This window comes from Hyperolius riggenbachi, chromosome 2, assembly GCF_040937935.1.
Source record: "Hyperolius riggenbachi isolate aHypRig1 chromosome 2, aHypRig1.pri, whole genome shotgun sequence".
In the NCBI taxonomy this organism is placed as follows: Eukaryota; Metazoa; Chordata; class Amphibia; order Anura; family Hyperoliidae; genus Hyperolius; species Hyperolius riggenbachi.
The window spans coordinates 441,749,737-441,764,806 of record NC_090647.1 but is presented as its reverse complement, the minus strand read 5'-3'; the positions used below and the strand labels follow the sequence as shown (position 1 = coordinate 441,764,806).

At 40.3% G+C, this 15,070-nt stretch overlaps 1 protein-coding gene across 2 annotated transcripts in view; it reads right to left on the bottom strand.

The window, feature by feature from the left end:
- Positions 1–15,070, bottom strand: part of RPS6KA3 (ribosomal protein S6 kinase A3) — a 226,208-nt gene that overhangs the window by 78,023 nt on the left and 133,115 nt on the right. For both annotated transcript variants that reach the window (XM_068270007.1, XM_068270008.1), the window contains one exon: positions 6,248–6,364. In XM_068270007.1, the coding sequence (XP_068126108.1) occupies positions 6,248–6,364 (117 nt within the window). The remainder of the gene's footprint in view (positions 1–6,247; positions 6,365–15,070) is intronic.

Sequence of the window (15,070 nt, the reverse complement as noted above, 5' to 3'; positions counted from 1 at the left end):
ATGTGCATGTCACTGTTAACCACACTACCATTCGCCCTACCTCTCAAGCCCACTGTCTGGGTGTCGCCCTGGACTCCGCACTCTCCTTCACTTCCCACATCCAAAACCTCACAAAGTCCTGCAACTTCCACCTTCGTAACATCTGTAAGATTCGCCCTTTCCTGACCTCTGCCACCACCAAACTCCTCATCCATGCCCTCATAATTTCCCGCCTTGACTACTGCAATGCCCTACTGTCTGGTCTCCCTATGACCTGAACAGCCCCACTGCAGTCCATCATGAATGCGGCAGCCAGAATTATCCACTGCTCCCATCGCTCCACCACGGCAGATCCCCTCCTAGAATCCCTCCACTGGCTTCCTATCCAGTCCAGAATCAGATTCAAGATACTGTGTCTGACCTACAAATCTGTCCACAAAACCTGTCCAACCTACATTTCCGATCTTACTCAGAGGTAGACACCTAGCCGCTCACTCCGCTCTTCCAATGAACTTCGCCTAACCGCCCCCCGCATCACCCAGTCCCATGCATGCCTCCAGGACTTCTCAAGAGCTGCTCCAACACTATGGAACTCCCTACCTCCACCCATTAGGGCAGCCCCCTCCTTCAACATCTTCAAGAAAGCCCTCAAAACTCACCTTTTCACTCTGGCCTACTACCCCTCACAAGTGCTCTAAACCTACAGCTGAACTCTGGTCCCCTACCATTCGTGTCCTTACCTCTCCCTCTAGATTGTAAGCCTTTGGGCAGGGTCCTCCTCCTTTTGTGTCCTACCTGATCTGGCACCTCCATTACTGTGAACCCATGCTATGCATCTGAGTGAACCTAACTTGCCTAATCTCCAAGCTCCCATCCAGTGACTGACTAAGCATTACCTTGTACTCATACTGTGCTGCATGATCTGGTTTTCTTGTATTCCTGTATTGACGTATTGCTGTATGTCACCCCTAAATATTGTCTAACCTAAATTAATGTTCAGCGCTGCGTAATATGTTGGCGCTTTATAAATACAATAAATAAATAAATTGGTCCAATTTAAAGCTGCATATAATTTACATGAAATTTGAGTGCAAGGAGAAATTATTTTCATGTCATTGATCCTCTACTCGGGTGGATATTCACTGGCTTAAAAAGGAACTTTAACCCAGGATTGAGCTCCATTTCCATTATTAGTCAATCCGCCCCTTTCCACAAGAAATCTTTACTTTTTCTCGAATAGATCATCAGAGCCATCTGCATGGCTGATACTGTAGTAAAATTGCTTATATTTTACAATATTCACTTACAAATAATTTAGTCAGTGCTTGCCCATTGTAAAATCTTTCCCCTCCCTGATTTGCATTCTGACATTTATCCCAGGTGGTGACCTCTTTAGTCCTGCCAGGTGATCTCTGCGGAATCTTTGTTTTACTGAGAGTTCTATGCACAGAGGAAGATACAGCTTTGTTGGCAGTTTGAAAAAGCTGTTATTTCCCACAATGCAACGAGGTTTACAGACAGACAACTGTAATGGCCATGGCACTGAAATCACACTGTGGGAGGGGTTTCACTACAATATCAGCCAAACAGATGTCACTGATCTATTTGAGAAAAGGTAAACATTTCTCACGAGAAAGGGGGTATCGGCTACTGATTTAGGTTAAGTTCAATCCTGGGTTAACGTTTCTCTTTATGCAACTAGAGTGCCTCTAGTCTATTTATTGTCCGTGAGGATTCTATTGTACAGGAGGTGTAAGGATTCTATTGTAGAGGTGGTGTATCCACTTCAGGAACAAGACTGCCATCCAGTGACATCATTCTTGGTCAGGATACTGTGTAGGACTCTGACATCGTGTGATTCAGGAGTTTCTGTAATGTATGTTGTTCATTATACTTAATCATAAAATATACTTTATGTTTCTGTTCCCTATACAGCATGAGTAATAAGCTTTGTTATAACAAGCTACAGTTTAATATCAGCAGAAACATACTGTGCTAAGTAGGTCTGTCTTCAATGCTGATGTAGTCATATTGATTTGTATTAAATATAGGTTTGCAGTAAGCAGAATGAGATCCTGGAATACAGTGGAAGACAAGCCCGTGGGCGTTTTCAGATATCCACCCAAATTACCTTCAGCACTTGGCAAACTTGAACAACAACTAAGTTTATGACAGGATACAAAAATTACACCTTCAGTGGAAATAGAGTATGGCAAGATCGATTCTGATGCTACACAACCCTAGGCCATTTTCAACTTTACTGCAAATGTCAAACAAGGATGCATTCCTTGGATCTCCTAAGTGACCTAATGGTGTTTAAAAGCAATGCATGGCTTCATAGACCAATAGGAAAGCGCAGGGGCGCTCTCCTCTGCATGCAATGTCATCAGCCAGTACATGTGGAATAACTAAAGCTGACCATACACAGATGTCCACCCAATGTTTCAACATTATCAATTTCTTTCTGAAAATAATCCAGTCAGAAGGTATCGATTCCTAATACACACTGATTAATTTCAATAGATTGCAATCTATTGGTATTCTCGCTTTGCCCCCGATCAAGTTAAATATTCCATCCTGTCCGATCAATATTATTGATCAATTTTTGATCAGAATCGATAAATCTGGCATTTTGGGGAAGCCATTCCAAGCAGATCATTTGAATTTGCAGGGAATTGAATAGGAGAAATCGATGAGTGTATGGGCACCGAAACGGTTTAAGTCTTCGGTTTTCATTGATGAGGTAATCTCACTTGGTCAGCTTTGCACTTATTTTTCTTTATTCTGTCCAGTTAAAGAATTAGTAGTGTAGAAATAGTGTTTTCAGATTGGCTTGCATTTTTGTACTATTTCGTACTAATCCTCTTGAAATTATGATTTATACCCGACATTGCAAGGCAATAGACAACCTGCTTATTAACCAGATGCACAATGTAAACTATTCTCACTAATAATATAAATGTGAATGTTTGGATGTTTGTTACTCAATCACACAACAATGGCTGAACGGATTTGAATAAAATTTGGCACACACATAGTACATTATATGGAACAACATATAGGATACTTTTTATCCCTATAACTAAAACGTGGGCAGAGACAAATGCACTGGGAAAATTTAAACTGCAGCCATTCTTACATGGTTTATGGTAGGGTTCTAAAACTTTGCACAGTTGGTGACTGGGATTAATATTCAGAAAAGTGGGTGAAAAGTGGGTTGGAGCATACAAAAGCCAATCAAAATTCACCTACTGATTTTTAAGGGGTATATTTAATTGCTGCCATTCTTGCACTGTTAATGGCATAAGCCTCATACCTGGTAAAGATGGTCATTGGGTGACCGGGGTTCAAATTCAGAAAAGTGGGTGGAGCCATAAACAGACAATCATATTTGTTTCAATTCAATGCAAACTATTGATGCCAAGGACCGCAAATGTTCACAAACTAGGTCATTGAGTAATTGTGTGTTAGGCCTCTTGCACACTGCAAGCGATTCCGATTCAGATTCCGCTTTTTAATCTGTTTTTACATCAGATTCAGATTCCGATTTGCAGTGTGCAGGGAGCAAACTGCAAATCTGAATCTGAATCAGATGTAAAAACCGATTAAAAAGCGGAATCGGAATCGGAATCACTTGCAGTGTGCAAGAGGCCTTAGGGCAGAGCCAACACCAGCCAAATACATACCCGGGCAACGCCGGGTCATTAGCTAGTCATGAGATAAAGACAAGTAAGTAATCTTCCTTGGAGTACCTTACATTCTTATTTAAATTTAAGGGCTGACTTTCTGAGACAGCAATCAGCTGCATAACAAATAGAAATAAAGACCCTTTTAACTTTTCAGCATTGAAGCGATATCAGCAGTGTTTTCTTTGCCAAACAGAAGAGTTTTGGGTTCAATTTACTTTTCAGGGGAGCCAGGGCTACAATCCACTGCCTCATTTAGAGACAGACACACTACCTTTTAACAAATTCATGAGATAAGCCTCAAACAAATGCATTTGAGAATTCTTTGCCATTCTTTTCTGAAGATCTTCTCAACCTCTGTGTAATGCACATCATCAATGAACAGCAATTTTCACATCTCTTGAGTTTAAGTCTTGGCTTTTCAAGACTAATGAACCACTCATACCCCAAACGTCCTGGCTTTGCCTGGGCCCCTCATGGAGTTGTCTGTAACTCCTGTGTTGTCCTTTTTTGCGTTACAGAGAACCTAAAGTCACAAAAAAAAAACGAAATGAACTCACCTGGGGCTTCCCTCAGCCCCCTGCAGACGATCGGTGCCCTCGCAGCCCCACTCCGATGGCCCAGGACCCGCCGGCGAACACTTCCGGTTTGGCCGTCACCGGCCGACAGGCATGGGAACGCGAGTGATTGTTCGCGTTCCCAGCCTGTATATCGCCCCCTATGCTGCTATTGCGACCTCCTGGCCGCAATAGCAGCATAGGGGGCGATATACAGGCTGGGAACGCGAGCAATCACTCGCGTTCCCATGCCTGTCGGCCGGTGACAGCCAAACCGGAAGTGTTCGCCGGCGGGTCCTTGGCCATCGGAGCGGGGCTGCGAGGGCACCGATCGTCTGCAGGGGGCTGAGGGAAGCCCCAGGTGAGTTCATCTCTTTTTTTTTGTGACTTTAGGTTCACTTTAAGGGCTGCTGTCTTTTGGAAGGTGGAGCTTGGGACCAGTCTGAGATTAAGGATGCTCTAGTGCAGGTACTTAAAAGACTATCTTTGTACATAGGTCTATGCAAAATTCCCTCAAGACTGACTAATCTCTCAATCCTTAATGGTGACACAGCTCAGACATGGATGCCTGATTGACTGAAAAGGGCTGACTCATTATACTATGGGTGTTTAGAAAGCATGTTTTAGCATTCTGATGTCTAAATGATATTCATTTATTTTTTAATTTGTTTTAATATATGGTATCTGGGTTTGCACATAACTGCTTAAAGTGGATCCGAGATGAACTTTTACTCATTGCAAAATTGTGCTCCTTTCCTATTGTTTATAGGGCATTCTTCAAGCCAAATACTTTGTTTTAATACTCTAATTCCCTATAAACTAAACAAGCCACGCCCACAGGTTTTCAGAGAGCCAAGGCACTTTCAGACAGTAGCAAGGACTCATGGGAGCTCAGTCTGGGCAGGAGTTGTGGGAGGTATTACTAGCCAGATATTTCAGAGGCAGAGGGGAGGAGAAGGGGGATTAGGTTTTTTTTCACAGGCTGAGTGCTCAAGATGCAGATAAGCTTGCCTCTGTTTAATGTTTACAAACAACATGGCTGCTGTCATTGTATTACAGGAAGAAATAATCATAGTCTATTAAAAGCTGTTTGCAACTAGATTTGCTGTGTAAACTTTAGATAAGATATATAGACATGTTACTTGTTATAGTTACTTTTTCATCTTGGATCAGCTTTAATTCTGATATTTGGGGATACATAGCTGCTAAATTATTGCAGTGTATCCTGTAAATAAGCACAACCATCCCAGTGACCTACCAAGTATATCTGTATTCTAAAATCTCACAGGAAGCTCATTTTAAAGGGGACCCAAACCAAACTTTTTTTTTTTAAAATTCAAAATATTTAGTTGCTCCACTCTGACACATACAAAGATAGATAAACACTACTTCAAGCCTATGAGCATTTCAGTGCATGCTTTTCGCCCTTCTCTTTTCATAACTAGGGTTATACAGGTGGCAGCCATTAGAAATTCCTCCTTTGCTGGACACCATCTACTCCACCAGTTTGCCGGATTCTGTCCCGGCAATATGAAAGGAAGGGAGGAGTTCCTCCAATAAATGTAAAATATTTTATATTTGTCATCATGCAGCTGAAAACAGGCTGCTATTTATTATTATAATTCAGAAAATAGATTTTATTTCTGAAATGTTGTATTTTTAATTTGGGTCCACTTTAAACATTTTAGTAGCCATGGCGTACTGCTTAGTATCCACAGAGAAAAAGTTAGCCCGGAATCTACACTAAAATTTAGTAAAACCTTTGTATTGCACATAGTCTAGCCAGTGCTATTAATTATTAAATTGAATCACAGATGCACATGGGGTTTTGCTTTGCTTATGGTGTGAAAAGAGGAGATATACATATATATATGTCTGGTTGCTGTAAACAACATATGAAACATTGCGGTCTTACTTTAGTTTTGAAAGATCTGGTCCGGCTACGCTGCCACCAATCTTCAGAAACTACAATTTCCCCTCACAAAAATGACTTGCTAATGATAGGCCTGAGATTCATAGACTTACCTTTCCAAATGAGCCTTGTCCGAGTACCTTGAGCAGCTCAAACTGTGAGGGGTCAGCCTTGTCATATCCCTCCTTGGTGTGGTGTGTGATAGCGATCTCCTTTATACTTCCTTCATCCTGCAAAGGGAAAAAACACTATATCATATATGTCCTGATTTCTCCTCTAAATCGATATGGGGGATAGGGGGATGTTTGTCTCTGCCGATTCAAAACATTCTCAACAATATTTTAAAAAGTTTTGCAGACACATGCTGCAATTCATTGACACAGAGTTCTCCTTTAAAGCCTATCTAATGGAAAAGGTGAAAAACAGACATCTGTGAATTTAGCACAACCCTGCCCATCTAATACACTAGAAAACAATTTACTGTAGTGTAATGGGTGTGTGGCCAGCTCCCCTTCTCTAGTGTCTAACATCTCAAAGCTCTGATTGCATCTCAATCACACATGTAATTATTGCATGGGAATTATTACTAACACTAGGGGGTGCATGCACATGCTTGTGCCACCTTGTCTTTGTCTTGCTGCATGAGTGAGCAGTGAAGCTATCATAATGCTAAGCTGTCATACAGGTAAGGTAGCAGGATGCACACTCATTACACTATGGAAGACAGCTGTTCTGGGAGGGAAGACAATTAGGGTAGTGCTAAACTCAGATGGAGACCCAGCCTTCTTATTCTTCACGATTGAATTTACACCATTCTGGGATCCAGGTGTTTGCTGGTTGACGCCCTGGTGTCTTAATGGTTGGTGGTTTGAGCTCAGGGGCCGACTTTTCTTAGTGCTAAACCCAGACCAATAGTTCTACCACCTGTGTTTCATGCTTGCCTTTAGAAGGACTTAAAGAGAAACTCCGACCAAGAATTTAACTTTATCCCAATCAGTAGCTGATACCCCCTTTTCCATGAGAAATCTATTCCTTTTCACAAACAGACCATCAGGGGGCGCTGTATGACTGATATTGTGTGAAACCCCTCACACAAGAATCTCTGAGGACCGTGGTACTCCTGGCAGCTTCCTGTCTGTGAACCTTGTTGCATTGTGGGAAAAAGCTGTTTACAGCCGTTTCCAACTGCCAAAAAAGCATGCAGCAGCTACATCACCTGCCATCAGTAAAAATGTCACCATGTAATAAATGTCAGAATGTAATTGAGGGATTTAAAAGATTTTACAATGGGCAAACACTGACTAAATCATTTATACATAATTATTGTAAAAATTAAGCATTTTTTTATTACATTATTTTCACTGGAGTTCCTCTTTAAGTCCATGGCCCAGGAAGTAGCTGATGATCATGCAATTTTAATTTAAAATATGTAGAGGTTTTACTCATAATTACACTTACAGGAATGAACAAGAAAACATTTCCATGAAGACATGAATATCCAAATTTGGTTCAGTCAAATATAGTTCTAATATATTTCTTGTATAGCAATGACCCGGTATCGTACTTTAGACGACCCCGTCACGCCGAGGGGCGTGAACGCGGCGGCAGCCCCAGGACCGCCTAACGGCAATTGGCGTCAAGTCCCAGGGCGAGGTTTTGCAGAAGACTATGCTCGCCAATTTGCACGCTTCATCGCTTGAATGACGGAGCTCCGTTACGCCATCAGTCTCCCTTCGGCGATGGGTTAAAAAAATTATTAAATAAATAGAGAAATTGATTTAAAAAAAAAATAAACGAATAAATATTTATTAAGAAGTAAAAACACCCCAGCACCAATCAAGCCCACCTACAGAAAGCTTGGCTGGGCAGAAAAGGGAGAGGGGGGGGGGAAATCACTGAGTTGTACGGCCCTGTAGCGAGGCCTTAAAGCTGCAATGGCCTAAATTGATTGGAAAAATAGCCTGGTTGCTAGCGGAGTGTAAGCCTACGGTCCTAAACAGGTTAAAAGGAATTTATCAGCTTAATAACCATTTGCTCTCCCCTGGACGAGTATCAACGTCCCTGAAAACTTCACTTAAGCTACCGAGAACGTAGCTTCATATCCCTTTGTGTTTACGAGAGGCCCGTAAGCCCCTGCAATGTCACGCAGCATTGCAGATTGGTGAAGTGGAACATGTGTCCTCAAACCCAATCAAAGTGTCTACTGAATGAATGATCGTTATTCCAGCAGAAAAACATACAGACAAAAAACAAAAAAATACACCCTTATTTCCAAATAAAATATTGTCACCATACACTTTACTAGGGACATAATTTAAATGTTGTAATAACCGGGACACATGGGCAAATATAATGTGTTTTTATCAACATGAGAATGTATTTTAAAACTATAATGACTGAAAACTGAAATATTAATTTATCATTTTTTTCTCCTTATTCTCTTTAAAATGCATATAAAATATTATAACACTTAGCAAAAAGAACAAACTAAAAAAAGCCTAATTTGTGGCGAAAAACACAATGTATAGATCATTCAGGTGTGATAAGTAGTGATAAAGTTATTGGCAAATGAATGTTTTTATACAAAGCTGTTATACAAAGATAAAAACAAGCTCTACCAACAAAAATGACCTTTGTAGGTATTCCTCACTACCCTGTACTTAAATGGAATATGCACCATGCTATTTGCTCATAGGCAGTGAACAAATGGCTACATAGAATTCCAACTAGTGTAATAGCCCACTTCCAACAACATTTTGCATGCGTTTTTCCATATGCACATTTTCCTGATATTTTATGCAAATTTTATGAGAACTTTTGCATGTGTCCAGCATAATTAAAGGGGCACTATGGCGAACATTTTTAAAATTTCAAATATGTGCAAACAAACAAATAAGTACGTTTTTTTTCCAGAGTTAAATGAGCCATAAATTACTTTTCTCCTATGTTGCTGTCACTTACAGTAGGTAGTAGAAATCTGACAGACGTGACAGGTTTTGGACTAGTCCATCTCTTCATAGGGGATTCTCAGCAAGGCTTTTATTCTTTATAAAGATATTCCCTAAAAAGGATTTAAACAATAATGCTGGCCAGCCTCTCTGCTCTCTACACAGTTTTTGGCAGTTGGACAGAGCAACCACCATTCACCAAGTCCTTTTGAAAATAAATAAATCCTTGAGATTGAAAGATGAACTAGTCCAAATCCTGTCGCTTCTGTCAGATTTCTACTACCTACTGTAAGTGAAAAGTAATTTATGGCTCATTTTACTCTGGAAAAAAAATGTACTTCTTATTTGTCTATGTTTGCACATATTTTAAATTTTACAATTTTCCGCCATAGTGCCTCTTTAATTATCATATGGGAAACAAATACGTGGTAGTGAAAATCGGCAGCAAGCTGTCCAATTTTTTTTTTTTTCGTAATGAAATGGAAAACAAAAAATGCATTTGATGGAAACTATTTCACTGAAACAGCATTACTTTCAGTACTAACGCGAATACAGACACATTGAATAATCAAAGCAGAGACAGCCAATAAAGAACACTTTGGGTGAGAATTCAGGCTGTGGATGGAAGACCCCTGACATCTCCAGGGGGATCTGGCACATCAGATCTTTAGTGACACCAGAGTACATTGTTCTATCCACCACACACACTGGAAGCAGCTCCATGTTGGGCCGCCCATAGTCCCTTCCCCCACTACATAGTAAAGACACATTGATAGCCTCTAGGCTAGTGGCACATCTGTACAAAAGTCTGTTCAGAAACTTACACCTGAGGGATTGGGTTCTGATACCAGTGAGCGAAAGTCCTCATACATGTGAACGAGGCTTTAGGAAGTGTGCAAAGTAATCGATAAATAGTGCTATATTCACATTGTAAGAACTTTAAAATATTGGTTAAACTGTTGATTAATCCACATCTGACAACTATATATTGTTTTAACTGATGTTAATAGTGCTTTCCCCCCACCTTCCAATAAATGCTCTGCCAGTCAATGCCTGCTCAAGAAAACATTTGAGTCGGGAATTGATCTTTAAACCTGAACAGGCCCTTGCATTTATCTCTTTCTGACAGTGAACTATCATTAGTACTTTCCAAGTGAATCCTCCAAAAGTGGCCGTTTTGTTTTCCGAGGCAGTGTTTTCACTTTTGACTGGTTTTATCTCTCGCAGATTGCAATGAGTTCAGGGAGGGTTTCAGGAATGGTCGCAGAGCCGAGCTGTGCATTCCTTTAGATTCCCGCACAGAGATAGCCTTTTGATTTAATGAAATCTAGAAGCCCAGCCGAGCACAGCTTGTACCTACAGCTAGTGCTGGAAATAAGAAAGATGATTACAGAATGGAAATTACATTTGCTGCCAGTTTTATACTAAGATACTCTCTACATGCATAAAAATGGCAACTCTGCAGTCTGTAAAAGGTCACTGCTATTTATGACAAGAAAAAAAAAATCAGCTGAATAGGCCTCTGACACTATAGTCTGAGTTCTCCTTGCATGATTGGCAGCTGCATGAGAACATTTAATTCATGAAAAAGAAAAGTCTTTTGTAATCAGTAGCTAAAGAGAGAAACAATAGTCACTAGCTCCCCTCTTAATTTTACAATATACGTGATTAAGCAGAACAAATATATGCCCACGCCTCTGTGCCTACCTCCCTCTCTTCCTATGGTGCGGCAGCACACGGATTCTTGCATTCTTACTACACCAGTCATCTAATAATATTTTTGCTAGGCCATGTTTTACTGCGTGGTGCTCTGTGTATACAAGTTACCGTACCTCCTAAGCAGAACACACACTTGCAAGTATTCATCAACATTGTGCTTGGCCAAGTATATTCTAATGCTAGGCACTGTGGCGCAATTTGCAGCCGAATATGGCAAACCCACCGATTTCACCAAAATTGAAGGTCACACAGGCAAGTTAACACTGTAGAAAATGAAGCCTAATTTCTCTCCCCCACTTTAGTTTTGATCCACATTTAAGAATTCAATTTAAAATCAAGCATAAACCTAGTCCAGGTATGACAGGACACCTCATTTTGGTCTGCATTAGGCTGTAAACATCTGTGCAGCTGCAAAGCAAGCATTATGAGAATGCCATGGGGCATCAAGAAAGGTTACGGTAAGAAGCTTTGTCTGATTACTGATTCTTTCTCACAAGCAGGCCCAGATTTACATCACAGGAGCCTATAGGCACAGATGTCCCGCCACCCTACACGTTGCCCTCCAGGAACCTACAAAGCCCCAACCGAAGCGCACCGAAAATGTGCTGGCTAGCCCAGCTGTCACTTCTCCCTTACTTCCTCTTCCTGGGGTATGTAGCTACAGGTGCCCCCTAATACTGAGGGTACCTCTGGCTACCTAACACTAAGTAGCTAGAGGTGCCCCCCCAGGTATTAGGTAGCTAGAGGTGCCCCCGAATGAAGGGAGATCTTGTGAGTGGAATGGCGAGAGCTAGATGAGTAACCTCTCATTTATACTCCACATGGGACAGGAAGGAGGGAGGCATTCTAGGAAGGGATTGAGAGACCTTTACATCAGTAGGTGCCTGTAGGCATGTGCCTACAGTGCCTTATGGTAAATCCGGCCCTGCTCACAAGCCATTGCTTTCTACATACTCCTTTCCAATAAAAATGGAAATCTGCAACTATTTTGCCTTCTGCTTTGTGCAGTGAACAAGAAAAGCTATAAGAATGGAATCTGAGGCTACGCTGTGTACCAGTGTACTGCCACTGTGGTCGCTGAGGAATGAAAACCATAGCAGGATGGGATTTTAATGAATTTTAAAATATCTAGTGCAGCAATAGTATACCAAATTGTATATGAAAGTGGAGATATACTTTAAGAACACTTTTAATAGTGCTCATAGCAACTGTTTGGAAGCTAGGAGCTCAAATGTAAAAGCATCTCCACCAAACAACGAGATAAAACAAAACTACAAATGAAATACATTTAAAGGAAACCTGAAATGAGAAATATATGGAGGCTGCCATATTTGTTTTCTTTTTTAACAATACCAGTTGTCTGGCAGCAGTAGTGTCTGAATCATACCAGAAACAAGCATACAGCTAATCTTGTTAGATCTGACAATAATGTCAGAAACATCTGATCTGCTGCATGCTTGTTCAGGGGCTATGAAGTATTAGAGGACAAGCAGGACAGCCAGGCAACTGGTATTGCTTAAAAGGAAATTAATATGTTAGCCTCCATAGTCCTCTCACTTCAGGTTCTCTTTAATATAATCAAGCAACATCTTCCATTTTCAAATCCCAGCTCAAGACAGTATGTACATCAGTAAGGAGTCTTTGAGCAAGGCCGGTCATTCAGGGGCTCCCTAAGTGGCTGCAGCCCTAAAGAGCTTCAAGTCCGCCAGGAGAAAAACACAATATAAATGTTATTTTTTATTTTTGTGCCACAGCTGGACTAATCCACTGGCTTGTGGCAAGGTTGTACACTCCCATACCACAGGGTCTGTTAAAGAGGAACTCCAGTGACATATAGTAGAATGTAGTAAACCATTCAGGATGCCCACTTTAACTGAATCATCTTGGTTTCAGCATCAGAAACACTTCCCATATCTACTGTACATATTCCTATGTAACTTCACCCTCCCAGTTACGTGTAGCATATGCTGTTAATTAAGCAGAATGCTTCTCCCAAAGCATTCTAAACAAACAGTAAACATTCCACAATTATGCACCTACCTACAGTAAAGATGTTGCGACCTGACTGCTTAATTTTTACACTATTTATAAAGGATTTATTTTTTTTCATTAAGTTACATTTAGTAAAGTTCCTCATTAAGAGCAACCTTGCTTAACATTTTAGAGCATTGCAATGTATACAGATGAACTAAGGTACTGCGTTTTCCTCAATAGTGGTGGAGTTTCACTTTAATAACCTGTGCGTATTCATATGTGTGTCCTACTGGGTGGGAAAGTGAACCCTACAAAAAAGTTTGTAGTCATACAGTCATAACTCCAGAAAATGTACCTTGATCCTCGTCTTGGTATGCAAAGTGCCTAAATAGTTAACCTAAAGTGCAGTGACTGTCGCTTTCCTCACTTTGGGCCAATAGCTGCCCTTGAGTCATAAACTTGACTTAAATTTAAATGATACAGTTCTCCATTAATAGTAGCAATTTGTATGCAACAAACATACTTCGAGACGTCTGTGAACTATCTGTACCGTTTATGTTCCTTTCTTGAAAACCGAGCCAACAAAACTAAAATTAGATCCATACCACTGTAGGCCAAAGTTCAACAGCTACTTTAAAAGGTACATAATATGAAAAGAATAAATGGGTTGAAACTGCTCTTTTCAGTCCTCTGTCCTAAGAAAAGCAAACAAACCCAGTTTCCTGGTTGTATACAGATAAAATATTCTGAGCAGGAGAAAAAAAATTACCTGGAAAAAGTAAAAATGTAAATAAAAAAATTTAATAGAACATTTTTCCAAAAGAGGTAGACACTAATCCCTCATTCTAAAAGCGCTTGCCAACTAGCCTGGATTTTAAATTGAATAATGCATTAGTCAGTCTTAATGCACTTAGGTATGTTAAATATTTGGCAGCCAACACTTCCACACTACCCCCAGCCACAAAGACACCAATAGATGTACAGAACAATGTTAAAATCTGAAGGTCTCGGATGTGAAATCCCCAAATCATAATATTTTAGAAGCAAGCTAATAAGTTGGTCAAGGGAACCCTGAAGTGACATGTGAGAAAAACGTGTATATTTTGGAACAGTCCTACTAGGAACTAGGTTGTGTTCCCTTTTTTTTACTGTGTGGGTTAAAGTGAGATGAAACTCCATATTAACTAAAAAAAAAATAAGTAAAAAAATAAAATAAAATCATCCAATACAACATTATTTATTTTGCTTACCTATCCTGTTTGTGTTCACTGTCAGATTTGTGATATGAAAAAAAGAAAGTATTTCTGCTTGTTTCCATTTTTATTGTTTCTCTGTGATGCCAAAAGTGAGATCACTTCTGCCCTTTTCTTTTTATTTACCCAGCTCAGTGTTACTGCTTATTTTACAGATTACAGTCCCTCCCTCGGAAAACATCACTTAGCTAATAGGTTTACATCACTGTGTAAACTATTCAAAGGGAGGGGGGATTCAATTACCTTGTGGTCAGTATACTCATCTTATCCTAAATGGGAAGTTTGCTATTTGCATTTTGAGATGAGCAGTTCCCAGACTAGGTAAAAAAAATTTAAGTAGGGAACATATAGGGACCTATTCTGTAAAAAAAAAATATATATATATATTTGAGGCCCTAACAGATTTTTACTCAATTTTGTGTTTTTTAGATGTTACAACCCCCTTTTGGAATAAAGGGCTCTAAATGATTAGTAACCAATTAGAGACCTTAAAGTGAACATGTGGTGAGAGACACAGGGAGGCTGCCATATTTATTTCCTTTTAAACAATACCAGTTGTCTGGCAGTCCTGCTAATTTTTCTGGTCAGTAGTCTCTGAATCACACCCTCAACACAAGCATGCAGCTAATCTTGGCAGATTTTTGTCAGAAACATCTGATCGGCATGCTTATTCATGGTCCATGGCTAAAAGTATTTGAGGCAGTGGATCAGCAGGGTAGTCAGGCAATGTGCATTGTTTTAAAGGAAATAAATATATCAGCCTCCGTATGTCTCCCACCTTGGGGTCCCTTTAAAGACCCATCTGTCCACCAATGCTTACTTGACATTTTCATAGCACCAAACTCCTTCCTTATACATACGCCCCCCCCCTTTCATGTCCCTCTCCCCCACCACTTAGATTGTAAGCCTATTTGACAGGGCCCTCCTCCCATTGTGCTCTTCTTTACCCCCACAGTGACTCGTCTGCTGTATTTATCCCTACATTGCAATCTACGTACCATTGTTTATTACATCACAATTTCATGTACCATTGTTTAATGTT